General features: G+C 41.1%; 2 protein-coding genes across 5 annotated transcripts in view; both read left to right on the top strand.

Annotated features, from left to right (window-relative positions):
• Positions 1-18,465, top strand: part of TPO (thyroid peroxidase) — a 550,495-nt gene that overhangs the window by 399,465 nt on the left and 132,565 nt on the right. The gene's annotated exons all lie outside the window — the stretch shown is intronic.
• The window catches only part of SNTG2 (syntrophin gamma 2), a 218,689-nt gene that overhangs the window by 163,314 nt on the left and 36,910 nt on the right, over positions 1-18,465 (top strand). For all 4 annotated transcript variants that reach the window (XM_083730447.1, XM_083730445.1, XM_083730446.1 and 1 more), the window contains exons 10-11: positions 2,854-2,983; positions 16,572-16,610. In XM_083730447.1, coding sequence (XP_083586573.1) covers positions 2,854-2,983; positions 16,572-16,610 — 169 coding nt within the window. The remainder of the gene's footprint in view (positions 1-2,853; positions 2,984-16,571; positions 16,611-18,465) is intronic.

Consider the following 18,465-nt stretch of genomic DNA (forward strand, 5'->3'; position numbering starts at 1 on the left):
CCCTTACTTTTTAGGAGGGGAAAAGTGAGTCTTGTAGAGCAAAAAATATGGTAATTATCACTCATATTTTCTCCTATACTCCACTTTGATCCTTTGGACATTCACTTTACTAACAGGGAAAATGGTTCTCCCTTTGACAGTCAACATGATGCAGCTGTTTCAAGTTCTTGCTCAGCTCATGCAATCTTTCTTAAACTAAGAAGTACCTGAAGAAGTGTGCATGCACACAAAAGCTTATACCCAGAACAAACTTAGTTGGTCTCTAAGGTGCTACTGGACATTTTTAAAATTTATTTCAACTGCATTAGACCAACACAGCTGCCTACCTGTTTCTTCAACTCAGTTACTCTTACCCAGTGCTACCTTCCTAGAAAAAGAGGTGCTGGAACTCGCCATGAACGTCTCCCTTGCTCTCTTATAATGACAATGGCACTAACCTGAAAGGTGCCACCAGCTGAGTTCTGGCTGGGGGGGGGGGCACCCTGCTGTTACGGGATTCTTATCCAGGTTAAGTTACTTTAAAATATTTTGCAACCTATTCCAATATTTTCGCGATATGACAGAAATTGAACTGATACAGATGTTTTCCTTGGTCATGGGTTTTAACAGTGGTGTGCGGTGACATTTTTGTAGGGGAACAGTTAGGGCTAGAAGCATCAGCTTGCAAAAACGATGGGGGAGGGGGACGTGAGCATCAAACCTCCCTCCCTAAACCAGGCAGAAATTTCCTGGGCTTTGAGGAGATGCCTGGGCTCTGACAGGAAGCTGGAGCCCTCTTGCTTCCTTCCAAAAGCTGGGCAGGCTTTAGGAAGATGGTGGGAGGGCTTTTGGACCCATCAGAGCATCACACCTCCCTCCCTGAGCTTTGGGAAGGTGGTGCCAGGAAAACATTTAGGGGACTAGTCTAGTCCCCGTAGCCCAGTGACCGCATGCCACACTGGCCACTAATGAAAAATAAAACAGAGGGGTTTTTTAACTAGTGGTTGGCAGTAACACTACCCTACAGAGAGTGAAGAGTGCTTAAGCCTAGCTCTGAACCGAACTGTAACCACTGTGTATAAATATAGGTCACATCCAAATGGACTTGGGATCTATAAGCTTACAGTTCTATTCTAGAAATGGTGCTAAGAACAAACCCTTGAAAGTCAGTCCTCGGATCAGATGATTGACCCGAATGTTACCGTAATTATTTAAAAGCTCACATAGAGCCATAACAAAAATATGAAATCCTTATTTCATTTTAATTAATGGTATCGGTGAGTGAATTGTGAAGATGCCCAGTGTCTCTTTTGGAATTATCATTGTGAGTACTGATGTAGTCTAACTGTTCCATGGCATTTTCCTTAGCACAGTAGGAATATGTGGAAGGAGGAGAAGAAGTCTTGCATAGTAACTCACCCTAATGCAATTTATTTAATTCCTTGTTGGCATGCTGCATTTATCTTAATGATAGCTTTACAACCAGCTTGATAGGTCACTGATTTCAGTATGAAGATATAATACCTTTCTCTTGGTATTTCCTGACCCATAAAATGACTAGCCAGGCCCAGATCCAGTTCAGAATTACCAGGCTGCGCTGCCCAGCCATTTTACTGTCAGTTCAGATAAATTCTGATTCCATGCCCCAAGGTACCCTGTGGTGTGAACTGTACTAATATGCTTCACTTAAACACAGTAGGCCTCCTGCTCTTTATAGTTAAATTATGAAAGATCAATTACCTGCTGAAGGCTTTCATTTATCCAAGCTATCTGCATGTCTGAATCCCATACATAATGGCTAGTCAGTTTACATATGAATAGTGCCACACTTACTCATGAAGCATAGAAAAATTTACACGGGCATGTGCATATATGCAAAAGCTTCTCAAGACTGCAAGAGACTAATTATAATTATATTATTATAATTTTAAAATTTTAAAAGCACAAGATTGTAGCCTTGGTCCACCATGCACAATAGCTCAAGATGCCCCAAGCATGTGATACATGTGTCTGCTTGGCCTTCACCTCTGTTCATGTATCAAGTAGTTTGACATGACCATATCAGATAGAATGTGAGCCATGGGTACAGGAGCTGGCTTGTGCTTGAGCTGGAGGCCATGCAGTTTCTCTGCTTCATCTCCTTTTTTAGCTATTTCTGGAAGTACATTTTCTTGCCAACACTGCTCTGAACAACTTGCCGCTCAACCTTCATTTGCCACTCAGCCCACTTTTGCAAACCTTTCCACACACAAGATCTGGTAACACATGTGTGTGTCCGGTAATCCCAACAGATTGATTCTTTCATATACTAGTCATAATCTGCCTAAGGGTTTCCTTAAGTAATCTACCTGTTATTATCTCAACGGCCCTTTTATATGCCATGTTAAGGATAAACTGTTACTTTCACCCCCATATTACAGGTGAAACAACTGAGGCTGTAAGCCAGCAGGATGGCAAAGCCCAGGCCACCAAGGGGAGTGTGTAGTGGAGCTGAGATCTGAAGCTGCAAAGGCTGAGCACAAACATTATGCTCTCAACCACCACGCTAAATTATATCACATGATCCTCCAGCTCATCTGCACATAGCACTGCAACTGATGTGATGCAGTTCTCAGTTATCTTTCTGTGTAAAATTAGTTTGAAAACTGAAATACTACAGAATAATAGTAATAATAATAATGCTCAAATCCTGTACCTATCTCTCTTCCTTGCACTGTAGTTCTGCTGTTTTGATACCTTCATCCCTACCCCCAATCCCACCCCACTCACCATTTATAGTACATGAGGACTAATTTGCAGAGACACCATAAGAAGTAAGGACTAATGGCTGATATAGCATCCTTGATGGTGTATATATATTTCTTCTTGCTGCAGATCTAATGCATTTGAAGTACTGGCACTCGATGGAGTTAGCACTGGGATACTTCAGTATTGTTCAACCCAGGAGAGTGTTGACTGGCTGAGAGCATTATCAACTAACATCAATGATTTGACACTACAAAATGTATGTTGCTTCCCCCCTATTTTTTTGTTGTTTGGGTTTTGTTTTTGTTTTTTTCCTTAGCGATTCAGAATGATTTTTTTCCACCTGCCAGAGATCAACGTAATATATTGTTATGTGTTTAAAAAGACATTGATTTCAGGAAGGAGAGGGGGAGAGAAAAGGCACACCTTGTCAAATTTGATGATGCCTTTCAAACTCTCCAAACATTCATTGTGATCAGTCACATTTTATAAAAGGGAGAATTAGAAAATAACAGCCTTTTACATTCCAGGAGGGGTGGTAGTCACAGAGTATATCAGTAAGGACCTGCCTTAAGCTTTGCAGTGCCATTAGTCCTGGGAGCTGCTGCCGTCACTTTTCACATGAATATTTTTTAAATAACAAGGTGAAACGCTTGTAGATTTATGGATGTATACTTTTGTAACCGCTGTCCCTATACTCTCTCATGTACTTAGCTTGCTCAGTGATAACTTTCATGAGTGTTCATATTCAGGTCCTAAAACAACATACAGTATTTCATTATTCAAAACCTTTTTTTAAAAATAAAAACGCTTAAATCAGCCACTTTTATTTTGAAGAAAAAACAACAACCATAGGACTGTTTTTCTGGTATGTGCTCCCAATCCAGATCAAGATACCATGCCAATGTCCTACTGGTAAGCCACCCCATCTTTACCTGCTAATTCCCCTCTATGACCACACCTCTAGAAGCAAAAAAGAAAAGAAAAAACAGAAATAGTATTCGGAGGGGGCATGGTTCCCTTATCCAAATTGGGAGCATGTTTCAGATAAGGCCTCATGGTTTCTTCCCCACCCCCACAAATTAGAAGTGTGGATAATTTAACATGTACTTTAGTCCACATAAATGCATGGCATTCATAGGCATCATCTAGCACTGTAAGAGTGTGGCCTTAACCCTTTCCCACAAACAACCCACAGTCCACCTATTCCTAAGGACCGCTGCGTCAACAGCTTAAAAAATATCTGATTAACTGGAATGTCTACATAGCTATAGATGCATTCATATCAATAAACAAAAGTCACACCCAATCGCTATAGAGGTTTCAAAACTGCATCTTCTGCTGACTTCAAATCTCCTCCTTCAGTTGAAAATACTGATTTTGCAGGTAAAGGTGCAAAACCACTATTTTTCTGAGAATCTATGGATTGAATCCGGACTTTGCCTTCCATGCATAGAAAGGCTCCTTCCATCCTCAGAAGGCTTTTTATCTGGCAGAGTGATCCCCTTAGAACCAGACTTCACTCCTGTTGATTGATATAGGGTCAGACCACACCTAACGTACTGTGTCCTCTTCTGGGCCCCACAATGTAAGAAGGTTGTGGTTCGAGGACCCGACCCCCGCAAAGTAAAATGAAGACACAGGGACACGCGATATAAGGTTAATGGGCTAGAAAAAGCCACAACTTTATTGATTACAGCAATGAAAAGGTATTGGCTTAGGCATTGGATCGCGAAACAAGTGGATTTATTCACCAGGGGTTCATCACCTGTTGATGCTAATCCAACTATAGGCTCACCCCTGATGTCACCGAGGGTCGTGCCATGGCCTCCCACCAAGCAGGCTTCGGACGGAATACACGACCGCCAGATTCCTTTAGCGAAATACCCCTAGAGATTGAAGGCATAGGCGATGGCCACACCTAGCACTTCAACACACCACAACAAATTATTCCAATGCCTAACCGCCACCCGAGTCTAAAACCTGTGACAAGGAAGATGAAGCAAGCTTGTTTTCTCCTGCTCGAGAGGTTAGAACCTGAACCCAGTGGCTTCAAGTTACAAGAAAGGAGATTCTAACTAAACATCAGGAAGAACTTTCTGATGGTAAGAGCTGTTTGACAATGAAACAGACTCTCATGAGAAACGATGGACTCTCTTTCCTTGGAGGTTTATAAGCAGAGGTTGGATGGCCATCTGTCATGCATGATCTAGTTGAGATTATTGTATTGCAGGAGTTTGGACTAGTGACTCTTAGAATACCTTCCAACTCTGCTATTCCATGACTTTTGAAGATTCCCTTTCCCCTGAAGCTCCCATTCACACTGTTCCAGGAGGTCCCCCAATGCCCTGAAATAATGTTGCACTAATGTGGCAGGAGTAGTGGAGAAGGAGCATAAGGGACTTCCCTTTCCGATCTAGCAGGAGTAAAGCCTGGATCTAACCAAGTGTTTTATGAGCTTTAACTTGATACCTCTTTCATTCTCATGAGATCATAGCAAGTGCCCTAAAAGATGATTGCATTGACTTCACACAGCTCTATATAGATTTTGACTTTCACCTTCTGGTTTCACAGAATCTGCTACAAATATCAACTTAGTTTATTTGATTTTCTCTCCCAAACAGTAAACAGAGAGACTTTATTTAAAAAAGACTATTCCAGGTATTGCTAACATCTGCTGAGTTTCATGGTGCATCCACACACATGGCAGGGTTTTTTGTGTGTGTGCAGTCTGCTACTAACATTTGTGCAAGGATGTGGCATGCTCCACAGTGCATCTTGTGATCTGTCATTGTAGTGACTACAGATAGGGGAGGATTTAATTCGCTCTACAATACAAAACAAAGTTCCCTGCTTTTCAACTTCTGAACTTACCTCCTGGGTTTGGATATTGATTGATTGATTGATTGATTGATTGATTGATTGATTGATTGGATTGGGTTTCCCTGCTACTTTTCATTCAAATGACTCTCAAAGCAGCTTGCAAACAATAACAATAACAGGACAGAACATAACATAACATCACAAATACAGCATAAATCATATAACAAATCATGAAAAAGACAATTGCAATCTTTTAAACACTATTAAAAAACAGCAACTAAAAAATAAGCTAAACATCACAATGTTCATATTATATAATTAATACGAGCAAAAGTCATATTATATAATTAACAAATCTATATGGCATTCATAATATAAAAAACAATATTTAGAAGATTAACAAAATAGCAACTAAATAGTAAAAAAAAGCTAAGCGCTGTTAAGGTCATGCACACAATCTCCACGTTCCCATGACTCATCATCTTTCACTCTTCTAAGTTCAATAAAATACAGTGGTACCTCAGTTTACGAACTTAATCTGTTCCATAAGTCTGTTCTTAAACCAAAGCCGTTCTTAAACCGAGGCGTGCTTCCCTAAATAGGCCTCCTGCCGCTGGTGCCCTTCCACAGTTCAGCTTCCGTTTGTAGACCGAGGTAAAGTTTGCAAACCGGGACCCAACTTCCGGTTTCATATACCGAATAGTTCTTAAACCGAGGTACCACTGTACACATAACGCCCAATGTTAAGCCAGCTCAGTCAGATGTTGTGCCAACTGGTAGTAGGCCATGGTAGGGCTCTTGGGCCTACTTCCAGTGGTAAGAGGGATGTTAACTCCATGTAGTCTGCCCAGTCACCACTGATGAGGAAGTTACACACATCCGTCTCGATAATCAGGATGCCCATTTCCCACTTGAAGTCCAAGATGAGCCTGTCCCTCCAGGTTCGCAAGTTGTGGCTGCACTTGGTGCACAGGCTGGCCCGGAGGTACAGCAGCACTTCCACGCTCAGGACTCTCTTGCTGTCCTGTAGCCCATCCACCAGAAGTGATTCCAACTTTTCAGCTGCTCCTTGGCCGACATGGTGGAGGAGGAGGCAGGGCAGCTACTTGAGTGGACACCAGGCAAGAGGGAGAGGCCAAGATAAAGATGTTGAGGGAGCCTCAGCAGGATCCCGGTGGCCTGGATGAGCTCATAGCCAGGGACTTGGGGTTGCGCCTTGGTCTTGGCATCCAGGCCACTTTTCTCACATGGATCCGTAATGGGAAGGGAAAGGCTTAAGCCTCATTCCTTTGCACCTTGATCCCAATCCCACCAGTCTCCAGTGGCATCTGTTATGACCTCTTCTCCCTGCTCCTTTTTCTTTTCTTTTCTTTTCTTTTCTTTTCTTTTCTTTTCTTTTCTTTTCTTTTCTTTTCTTTTTTTTTGAAAAGTTTTTATTGTTAAAATAAGGTAAAGGTAAAGGGACCCCTGACCATTAGGTCCAGTCGTGACAGACTCTGGGGTTGCGGCGCTCATCTCGCTTTATTGGCCGAGGGAGCCGGCGTACAGCTTCCGGGTCATGTGGCCAGCATGACTAAGCCGCTTCTGGTGAACCAGAGCAGTGCACGGAAACGCTTTTTACCTCCTGTTATCCATCTTATTTAGTATTTCAGTATTTAAAACGGAACTTGTTTATTCTAATAGGAGTTCTGATTTTTCAATATGGTTTTGCAAGTATCCTTTAAACACCTTCCAGTCCCTGTCTATCTTCTCTTTCGAGATTCTTCCAATTTCTCCCATTGTTTTGGATATATTGTAGTACTCCAATAATTTGGCAAGCCACTCCCTGCTCCTTTTTCAGCTCTTCTGGCTTCAGGTTGAGCTCCACACTGAACATGGAAGGTACACAAATGAGACCACATATCTATGAACTTTTACACAGCACTGCTTGCATACAATTTAGCTAGTATCTGAGTTATACCCAGAGAAGTCATGCCCATTAATTTAAGTGTATCTGCTCTGAATGTGACTAAAATTAGATGCAAACCCCTTGCACTTTTATGAAGGTGTCAGAAGAGCTGCATGGAGAAATCACAGTGTTTGCTGAGCTAGTTGAAAATGTGTATAAAAGTGGTGGTGCAATTTGATGTGCTGTCCCTTCCTGCGCAATTTCATAGAAAAAAGGTGGCTGCTCCCATGTACCTAGGGGGCAGCCATATTTTCTTCCTTACAATGTCCCCGCAAGGGCATCAAGGACGTAAAACGGAATAAAAGATTGCTGCCTTCGGAGTGTCAGGGGAGCATCTTTTTTCCTCTAACGGTTACCCAGGAAGGGATAGTATGTCATAATGGCACATCCAGGGCATTTTTTAGATTCATTTTCAATAAGCTCAGCAACTGCAGGGCTGTCTACCTGCTCCATGGCTGAAAACTGTTGAAAGAACGTTTGTAGCTCAGTGGTAGAACATCTTTGCATGCAGAAGGTCAAAGGTTGAATACTCCTAGCTAGGGCTGGGAAATAAATAAAAACCCTGTCTGAAACTCTGGGTAGCCATTGCTAATCAATTTAGACAATACTAAACTATATAGATCAGTTGTCTGACTAAGCAAGAGATAGCTTCCTATGTTTATAAAAGAAATGAGAAAAAACGGCCCTCAGACTACCTTGTAAATACTTTAAAAGAAATTAAATTACATTTTTAAAAATTGAATGCCATGAGAAGCGTGTTTTTTTAAAAAAAGGATCCCACCCCCAAAAAACCCTGCATGGAAACAAGACAGAAGACACTTTTAAAACACAAACCAGATCAGTTCTATTCCATTCATCCCTATTTCTTTATTTTCTCGTGAAAAGATTTGTACCTTTTTCAAGAAGTGCAAGCTTTCTGTGAATAAATACCCATGCAATGTCCATCTACTGTCCTCTTTCTCTCCCTTTATAGGACCCATTATTATTATTATATTATTATTATTATAATTATTATTTATTTATTTATTTTAAAAATATGCTAAATGTGTAGCAGATTTCATTTGTTTGCCCCTTTACTGAATTTCTTTTAGTAGATGCTAAGCCAATCAAGAATGTGGCTATATCACAATCCCATATTACAGTTTCCAGAAACACACACATAGTCTATCTCTCTCTCTCCCCCCCCCCCCCGCCCCTTGCTTGGTAGGCTATCTTTTTGCTAACTTTATTGATTCAGCAGTTTGGCACCAAACACCTTAAATGTTTGATGCTGTGGGTTTTTTGGGGTGGGGTGGGGTGACGTATTCATGCATGCTGTTTATTTCATATGTACATACAGAAAGAAAGTGTGGGATTAATGCCCGAAGAATCTGGCATCTTTTTTAGAGTAGGAGCAGTTGGTTTAGCTCTGAGACTCTACAGCTGCATCTTGCAGAATGGCTAACAGAACGTGGTTCCAGAGGGAATATTTCTGTGACTGTCTTGTAAAGTTGAATTTAAGCATGTGTGGTAAGTGGGACAAAGGCATATGGTGCCTTCCTGCTGCCTGCCAAATTCTGCTGCCACTGATAGTGAAATGTTCCTCCCTTCTTCCTCTTTCCAAGTAAGATTCACTCCACTGTGTATACATATGGTATAGTTAAAAATGTGTGCGTGGGTAAGCTTGAACAGGGGAGGAAACATTGCACGTATGCAATATGGTCAGATCCGTGCTAAAATAGGCAAGTATGAAACAGCCTTCGATGTTAGTTCCACTACAAATATCAGGTCATAATAAAGCTGAGGCTTTTCCCTCTTTTACAGATATGGGAGTTCCAAACGACCTTCTTCATTTCAGTAGAGGCAGTAACTCATTGTTTAAATTCCAGAACCAATGAGTGATTGTGCTGCGCTTATTGAAATGAATGGGGGAAATCCATACATTCCAGAGCTGAATATCCACCAGTTTGGTGTGGGTTTTGTTGCTGTTCATTGTTGTTTTTGCACTGGAAGTTGCTCATGGGACAGAGCAGAATTTTTCAATGCCCTGCGTATCAATGTCGTGTTTTTGAGACCATTCTGAAAGGAGCTGATTCCACTTAAAAACCCGTGAATCCCACAGTTAGCTCTAAAGCAGAGGTGGGCCAAAATTCACCTGACATCACAGTGACATCAGGCGATGCTGCACTTTGAAGCCCCAATTGTTGGGACTCAAAAGCACAGTGTGGGGCTGTTCGAAACCTCTTTCCCAACAACATTACTCAGCAGCATAAGAGTAGCGCTGGGAAGAAGCAGCAGTTTCCATTAAATGGAAAACACTTCCCTTCCTTTGAGCAAGGCTCGTTCCCACTGCCCATAAGTTAATTGGCAGATGGGAGTGTTAGAATTCCTGCTCCGTGATTGCAGTCATGGGATTTTTGTCTATCACATGACGGTGTATGTTTTGACTCCACAAAGTGTGGGAAGTGACGGACACAGGATGTTTGTGTTACTGTGTTCCGTGAAGTGGGACTATTGTCCTTTGTTCTTTCTCTTTGTTGTCTGATGCTAGAGAGAGAGGGAGCCATGTTGCAGTGCTCCATGTGTGTTTATATGTAAAGTAGATTAGCCCAAATGCTGAGTTGCTGAGGTCTGTTACGCAAGCTGCGAAGACTCTGCTGATCCCTAAGTGTGCTGATGTCTGATGGCATCGGTCGCTGTGATGTTCGGGCAGAAGAAAGCTTTTGAAGCTCCCAAACGAAAGACCAGGAGGGAGAGAACATGCCAGTCAGGCATGTGTCTCTGCCAGGATCCTACTCAAGTGTAGGACAAGCTCCTGACAGAGAGTGCACCTTGCTGAAGCAAAGGAATAGCGCTATGCTCCCAACTGATCCTTTGATGCCCCACCCTTACCTGCCCTATCCCTGGTGTCATGTATGCCATCAGGCATAGGGCAGGTAGCAGTGGCTTCCCGAAAACAGCCCCACAGGCCAAATGGGGAGGCCTGGAGTGTGAAGTATGGATCAAGCTGTTGGAGGTTCCCCCTCTCTTGCTCTAAAGGGACAGGTTGACTTGAAAACAAACATGAAAAATCAACTCTGCCCCCTTTCCTCGGCTCCACCCTAAAGTCATATGAGCCAGGGAGAAGGCTTACCCAGGGTATATAAAGAGAGGCTAGCTAAGCTTAGCTTCAGAAGGCTGGGAAGCTTCCCAGAGCCAGACACACAACCCGTCCTCCGAAGGCTGAAGCTGCAATAGCACTTTCTGGAGACTGCACAGCCTCTCCCTTGAAACTGGGGGTTTTTTTGCAAGCCTATCCTGGAGCTTGCACCTCTTAATACCACTTGCATGTCGAGGTCCCCCAAGCCACCCCTAAATAAATCACAATTCACACATAATATTTGTTTAAGGTTTTTGGCATAATTTTGGCCACAACTTTATTGAAATACATAAATGTGAGTGGTTGCTTAGGCATTGGTTCCGACTATTTGTCCCCACCCCGGGACAGAACTGACTTCCAGATTCCAGTGAAAGCCAGTGAGGGAAAACAATACTGGGGAGAGCATGGAGCCGGGAACCAGACCTTCACCTCTCCCTGCATGCTCCCAGGGGCTTGCGTTGCCCAAGCCCCATTCAGGGGTACAGACGAAAGAATGGCAAGTCCCTGGATTCCTTTAACAGAATTCCCTTGCAGCAATAGCATTGGAGGGGCAGGCACCGCCAATCCTTACCCCTCCACCAACCAATTTTTTAAACCAATGCCTAACCTCAAACTTACAAGTTGTGACAATTTGCTACGCAGTAGGCAAAAACCAAATGGCACCAGCCAATCAGCCAAATGGACAAAATTCCTACCAGGTCCCTGCCCCAAAAGCAGATGACCCCATGACAGGCATAGCAAGGTCAATGCAATAGCCCTAGATTAGGGAGGATGGGGGGTGACCCGATGCCCAGTCAGTGCTGCGTGACTTGATTTTATAACCTTTGGTCCGTCCCCCTAAATGGCAACACCAAAATTTGCCCAGTAACCCAACCGCCCAATCACTGCGGATGGTCATCCATACTAACCCGCCCAGCAACAGAGGGGTGGCCTGTCATACCCCACCGCGACACGTGCTCTCTATGAAGGAGAACACGCTTTATATGAATAGCAATAGTGAGATGAAGAGTATTTATCATTGCCGTGTGCCAGTGAGCTTAAAGGGCTAGAAGCAGCCCAAACATTTCTTTATAACTAGCAACAATTGTAAATTTATCTTAATTCGTTGTTACACACATCCAGCAGCTTGGCTTTCTGTTTTAGGAAGAGTGTCATCAAACTGCACTTATTTTTCATGATTAGATGAATTGCAGTCTGATCCTAAACATCTTTGCACAAAAACAAGTCCCTGAAATTTTCAATGAGCCTTTGTGCCAGGTGAGCACATTCAGGGCTGCAGCCGTAATCTTTTTAAGAAGGTGCTTTGGTTTCTGTGCTCATCAATTATTTACATATCTCCATAAATTATTCAGTAACTGGAGTGAGAAGCGGGTGGGGGGGGGGGAGATTTCTAAAAATATACTTTTAGCATATGTTTAAGGCAGGGGTTGTCCCCATTCAAAAAGTTTTATCTTTCCAACATACTGAACATTAGCTCATTTTATTTCCACTGGGCCTTTGTGAACTTGAAACACCACCTGGGTTCCCTCTTTGTATCTAAAAAACATCCAGCCATCTTTGTTGTTGTTGTTTAAGGATAAAGTATGCAGCAGATATGGGAGAGGCGGGGCATGGCACTAATGTAGCAAAAAATCAATAGGTGGGAAAGCTGTTTTAAAAAGCTGCACCGAGTTGAATCCAAACCTGTTTTTGAACTAAAAAGTTCTTCCTCCAGGGGAATCGCTCTACAGTTAGACAGATATGAAAACGACATCTTCTAGTTTAGTTTGCTATTCATAAAGGAACTACTGTCTCCAAGCTTGTCTGAGGTCATTGTATTGACTGTAACTTTGCATGCCAGCCATCTTGAGAATGATAAATTTGTGGCCACAGAACAACTGAGTAAATGTAAGAACTAGGAAGAGCAATATCTATTTTTTTAAAAAAATCAAGAAGAGTTCTAGATGGCGTGCTTCTAGCACTTCAATAATAAAGAGCTTTAGACTGCTCAGAATGGTTGTTTCCAGTAGAATGTGAGTGCAAACGGAACAGACTTCTGCTTGCCCAGTTAAACTTCCCCTTTCTTTTCTCCCCCACCCCATCTGGGGTTCAAGTGGCGCTGTGGTCTAAACCACTGAGCCTCTTGGGCTTGCCGATTGGAAGATCTGCAGTTCGGTGTGAGCTCCCATTGCTTTGTCCCAGCCCCTGTCAACGTAGCAGTTCAAAAGCACACCAGTGCAAGTAGATAAATAGGTACCACTGCGGCGGGAAGGTAAACGGTGTTTCCGTGAACTCTGGCTTCCGACATGGTGCCCTGTTGTACCAGAAGCAGTTTAGTCATGTTGGCCACATGACCCGGAAAGCTGTCTGTGGACAAACGCCAGCTCCCCCAGCCTGAAAAACAAGATGAGCGCCACAACCCCATAGTCACCTTTGACTGGACTTAACCATCCAGGGGTCCTTTACCTTTACCTTACCTTAAGGCCAGCTCATTTGCTTATTGCTGAGATGAGGGTTTCTTAATTTATTGTGCAGCTCCTTAGGCATTGCAATAGTTCTCAGACGCTCAACATGGAAATATTTTAGTAAGAGTTTTAAACTCTCATTTCTGTAAAGGTGTAACCTCTGTGCTGATGACTGAAAGTAATGTACAGTGAATGCATGGAGGCAGATAGCCTATAAGCTGTATGTATTACAGCACTGTCCACACAATCAGAACGTTTGTAGATAACATAGAGCTTAGACATGTACAACTTGTTCTAACGTCTCTGCCCTCCATTTGTATCCAAATGTGTTCATTCAGAACATGAAAAGTACAAGCACAGGAGATTGCAAATATAGGTCAAGTAAGCCACAGTTTTCATAGCTTGTCTAATGGAATTTCAGAGGGTAGTCCTCTTGATGATATTCTGAAGTCATGTCATGTGGATGACCCATGCAGAATCATGTTCACCTTTTATGAAGGCTCTTTTAGGCAACTGTTTGTGAAAGCTCTTTATGCATGCTCTTTTATCATGCACAATCACCATATTGTATATAATTTGCTTTCACATGTTTCTTAAATAAAATGCAATACATTAAGATTTTTCCTGAACACAATATGCGAGAGAAAGAGGAGAGGCAGGCGAGGGTGCCAAGCACCAGAAAAATATGCTATTGGCTATATCCACCTTTCCCCTCCAGTGTAGATTTTTACAGAGTCTATGCTGTAGGGAGCAATTGCATTTGTGTTTGCCAAGGTAATTCTCTAATTTGTGCATATTATGGTAGTATTCTCCACTGCTGATTGGTTTGGAACTGCTTACTTGGAAATAAAAATCCTAAAACTGAGTTTATATATATTTTTATAAAAAATATATATGGTAAATTGCATTTTGTTTTATTTTTTTTAAAAAAAATGTCACCATGACTTTCTAAGTTCCTCACAAGAAACTGAAACATTGAGCTTAAATAACCATTAAAATACAGCAATATACCAGTACATCTGCAATCACTGGCCTATGCGAATGAGGATAATTTGTAGAACATTTTCTCCTTACGTATGTGATGTTGGTTATAAATTGGTTGAAAAGTTCTTGAATTCTGGTAAAATTAATGCCAAACTATACATGACACAGGAGATCAATGATCAAAACTCTCAAGGCTGTGTAATAATAATAATGATGTCATTGCAGCCCTTGTGGTTTGGGATCAGCAGTGCTGAGAGAGCGCTAAACACTTTCCGCATGCTACAACTACCCCTCCCACACTGGTGAAAAGGGGCAGATACAATATTAATTCAAACAGTGTCAACAACACCTTCTGGCAGGGTGGATTTTGATCAGGGGAAAGGTGTAGCTGGAAAAGGTTTAGATCCTCCTTCCCCAATGCTGCTGCCCTGATCCAATTGTTCCCCTTCCCCATGGCTAATTTCAAGTCTTTTAAAATAAATTGTATTTTAGGCTTTAGTCATATAATGAAATCATCACCATCCAGTTTTTGCTGCCCAGCAGAGGGCAATTCACACAACTGAAGTGAAAAGTCAGGAGTGGCTTGTTGAAAGAGATTAAGAGATCACTTTTTTCATGTGTATATATGTGTATTCCAGCACATAGCTTCGTCATTGCATACAACTTCATGTTGCTGCCAATAATGTCCCTTACTCGTAAGACGTTTGAGAATGAATTAGTGGCATATACCATACAGAAAGTTGCTGTGGGATTCATACATTGCTATCCTATGTAGATTTCCCTTGAAATCAGTTTCACTGGGACTTACTACTGAGTAAACATTATTTATCAAGGTTTCTATACTGCCTCTCTTCAACAGTACCAGGGCAATATAACAACATCACATTAAAATACAGTAAAATACATCACAATCTGCAGTAGAGCACCCAGATGCTATCCAGACTCAGTATTAACACCCCGCAAAGCTCATAGGACAGGTTTCATGGGGATATCCATTGTAATGGCTGTTTCGCAGTGTCCCTGTGATGAACTGAGTGCCTGCACTCTGTCAAAACGAGGTTAATGTGCATCAGTTACCCCATTTCTGAAATAAAAGGTAGGCTTGGAACTCTGACTGTAAGATGAATCAGTCTATCTCCAGTCCATATCAGTCTCACAAGTTTTCATTCATAAGTCTGTTCTATCAGTTTTTTATATTATATGCAATATTTTTTTAAGCAACAGGATTTTAAAAAATTTAAACAGGTGTTTTCTCAGAAAATCTGCATTTGTAAATTTATTTTATCCTAAAATACTTGTTTTAATATGCATTTTAGCAAAATAATAATGATCAAATTAACCAAGTACTGCATTGCTAAATTTGAAAAAGTGCTAAATACAAAGGTCAACTACATTCAGATCTGCACATTGGTACAGGTTAGTTCACATTGGACTTTGCAAATAAAAAATAAAAATGAATTCCTTAAGCCACCCTACTAATAGGTAGATTCTGTAGCAGTTATCATGGTTGCGCAGCAGCAAATCTTTTTTTACATGTATCTAGTGTGAGGTGTAAAACAGCCCTTCTGTGAATGGAAGATGCCCTTTTAGATGCAGAAGGACAATTTTGGATTTTACCTGCCAGTTCAGGTGCTCTAAGATTCTTTTCTGCATATGCCTCAACATGCAAAGCTTTTAACTAACTGGGTGATGGCTGCTTTTATTTTTCTGGTCCAATTGTACTGCATTTTAGACTGCTTCTAATGTTTTAGAGTACTGTTGTTTATATTATATTTTATGTGATTGCTTAATTGTAGACTGCTTTGGCTATTTTAATAGAAAAGTGATGTATAAATATTTAAAACACAATATATATATAAAAAGCTGTGCAAGCATTTTTATGAAAGTGATTATTCATATTTGAGAGTATAATTCTCCAGTGGTCCACATAGTACAGTACAGGTCTTACTTATTTCGAGAGGGACTCCCGAAGGCAGAAAAGTTTTAAGGATCTGATGCAAAGTGTGTTTAATGTTCCACATCACTGAAATCAAGAGGACATTTTTTTCCTTGCTCACAGAAGTTTCCACAGGGTTATGCTCGCTGCAAATTTCTCTAGGAATTTGAGTTACAGTACTGCTTAAAAACAAGAGATACTGATGGTTTATATACAGTTATATTGTAGCTTTCCACAGTTGAACATCAGTAATAAAGTAAAAGTAAATGAACAACGAGATGAAAGTGATTAAAAAACACACCTATGAATACCTTATTCAAATGATTTGCTGAGCTGAGGAATGTGTGATATGAGTGAATTAAAGAATGAACAGTGCCTTTAGTCTCCCCCACACCTCCCATGAGGATATAATGTACAAAACTATAGGTGGTTGTCATTTTTTCATTTTATGTCACTAATGTGAATATGGTATGTTTGCATCCTAGTTTGCAATGTAGATGACACTCTACAGTCAAACTCTACCTATATACAAAACATGTAAGATACAATCTGATTTATTATTAAATGGCAGCTATATCTCTTCTTTTTTTGCAGATGAAGATGGCTAATAAATGCTGTTCTCCCTCAGATCAGGTATGACAATTTACTTTGTTTATTGCTAAAAGTCTGCCATTTCACTTCCGCCTTCCAATTAGTCACCAAAAAAAAAGGAGCACATGTAAGCCAAAGTTCAGCACTTTCAAAAGACCCTGATGCCAGTAGGAAAACTGAGCACATATGCACATTGTTTCCACTGAAATAAATTAATCAGAAGAGTTTAACTTTGCTTGGACCATGCCAATAGTTATCTTTTTGCAAGTTGCATAGCAGAGGACACATGTAACTGAAAGCTCTATATAAGCATTCCTTAAGGGAAAGCATGTTTTAGTATCTGATATTCCATCGGTCAAAACAGATTTCAACAATTAATAGAGGACCCAGGTTAGAATTTTGAAAGTTTTCAGAATCACAGCTGACAGTGGTGATAGGGCAGCAATTGTATGATGTAATATGCAATTAGTTAGCTTGCTCTGTAAATGATTGTGTCCATTAAGGTGTTTTCAAAACATTTCTCTTCCTAGTTGCCTGGTAGTCTTCCATCCCAGTCAACCAGGCATAAACCACAACCTTGCCATTGGCATGTGGAAGGCAGGCTGCAGAGATTTTGCACTCAGGAGACCAAAAGGTGTTAAGCAAGTGCTAACAGAAAGAGGGGAACTAAGAGAAAGTGGCAGCTGAGAAGAAGAATCCAGGCTACTTCTCTCTGCTTCCTAACACTGCTCTTTCTTGCAGCTTTGTGATGACAAGATCCCCTGCTTTTCCTCCAACAACTAATAATATTTCAGAGCTTCCACCCAGCAGTTTATTGTGAATTGAGTGTTGCTCATGGGTTGCAAGATTTGTGTAGCATCCACATTATAACTTCATCAAAATCCCATCCCTTCCCTTCCTAATTTAATAGAATTTTTACTAGTTTCCAAATGGCTTGTCATCCCTCAGGGGATTGACACCTAGACTTTTTGGAAAGGAAAATCTAGGGAGGTGGGAAAGAGATGAGCACATGATGCAAAGTGTGTGAACGTCTTTCCAGATATTTATTTAATATCATGTGTTCAACACATGCAGTTGACTTCCGTAGCACACTTGGTTGATCAAGAAAAACAATACTTTCTAGATCAAGAAAATGCAAGGCTGATCTCTTATGGGTGTTCTCACCCATAAGATGAATATGGTATTGATTTGTCTTATAATATCATATTTTAACTAAAGCAAACTATTGATTGTGAGGATTTTTGTGTGCATGTGCATGCCACCTTGTGTCTTGCAGCAGGAGAAAGGTAGGATATACTGTATTTACTCAAATCTAACGCTCACCTTTTTTGGCCAAATTACGTTGCGAAAACAATGTGTGCATTAGATTTGATGGCACATTTACATTTGCCAGCAAATACTTTGTGGGGTTTCAAGGTTCTGAAAATTGAGGTGCACATTAGAGTCGATGGCTCATTAGACTTGAGTAAATACAGTAGATGAAATGAAATAAAGAAATAGATTCAGTGAATTTGTCTACTATAGCCAACCTCCATACATAAGGAGGAAGGTTTCCAATTAAATTTAGAGTCCCAGCTATTTTCTTTTTAGAAATTAACTAGTGAATCTTTATGAGTGTGCTATTAGTGCAGTTTGTGAATCGTTGATATCAATTATAGTAGCATGGAATATCCAAAGAAAGTAAGAAGGCGCATAGACATGTGCAGCATGTGTCACTGACGTACCTCTACAATTAGATAACAAATGGCAGGCACTGTGAGCAGTCAGAGACATTAATGAGCTGTTGAAATACAGGAAGCAAAAATGAGACACAGTTCTTGCATCTGTGCATACCATTAATACCAAAAGCGGGGCTCATTCACACTGATAATACACACATCTTCCCCTAGATGGGAGA

The sequence above is a fragment of the Podarcis gaigeae genome (assembly GCF_964106915.1).
Source record: "Podarcis gaigeae genome assembly, chromosome: 3".
NCBI lineage: Eukaryota > Metazoa > Chordata > Lepidosauria > Squamata > Lacertidae > Podarcis > Podarcis gaigeae.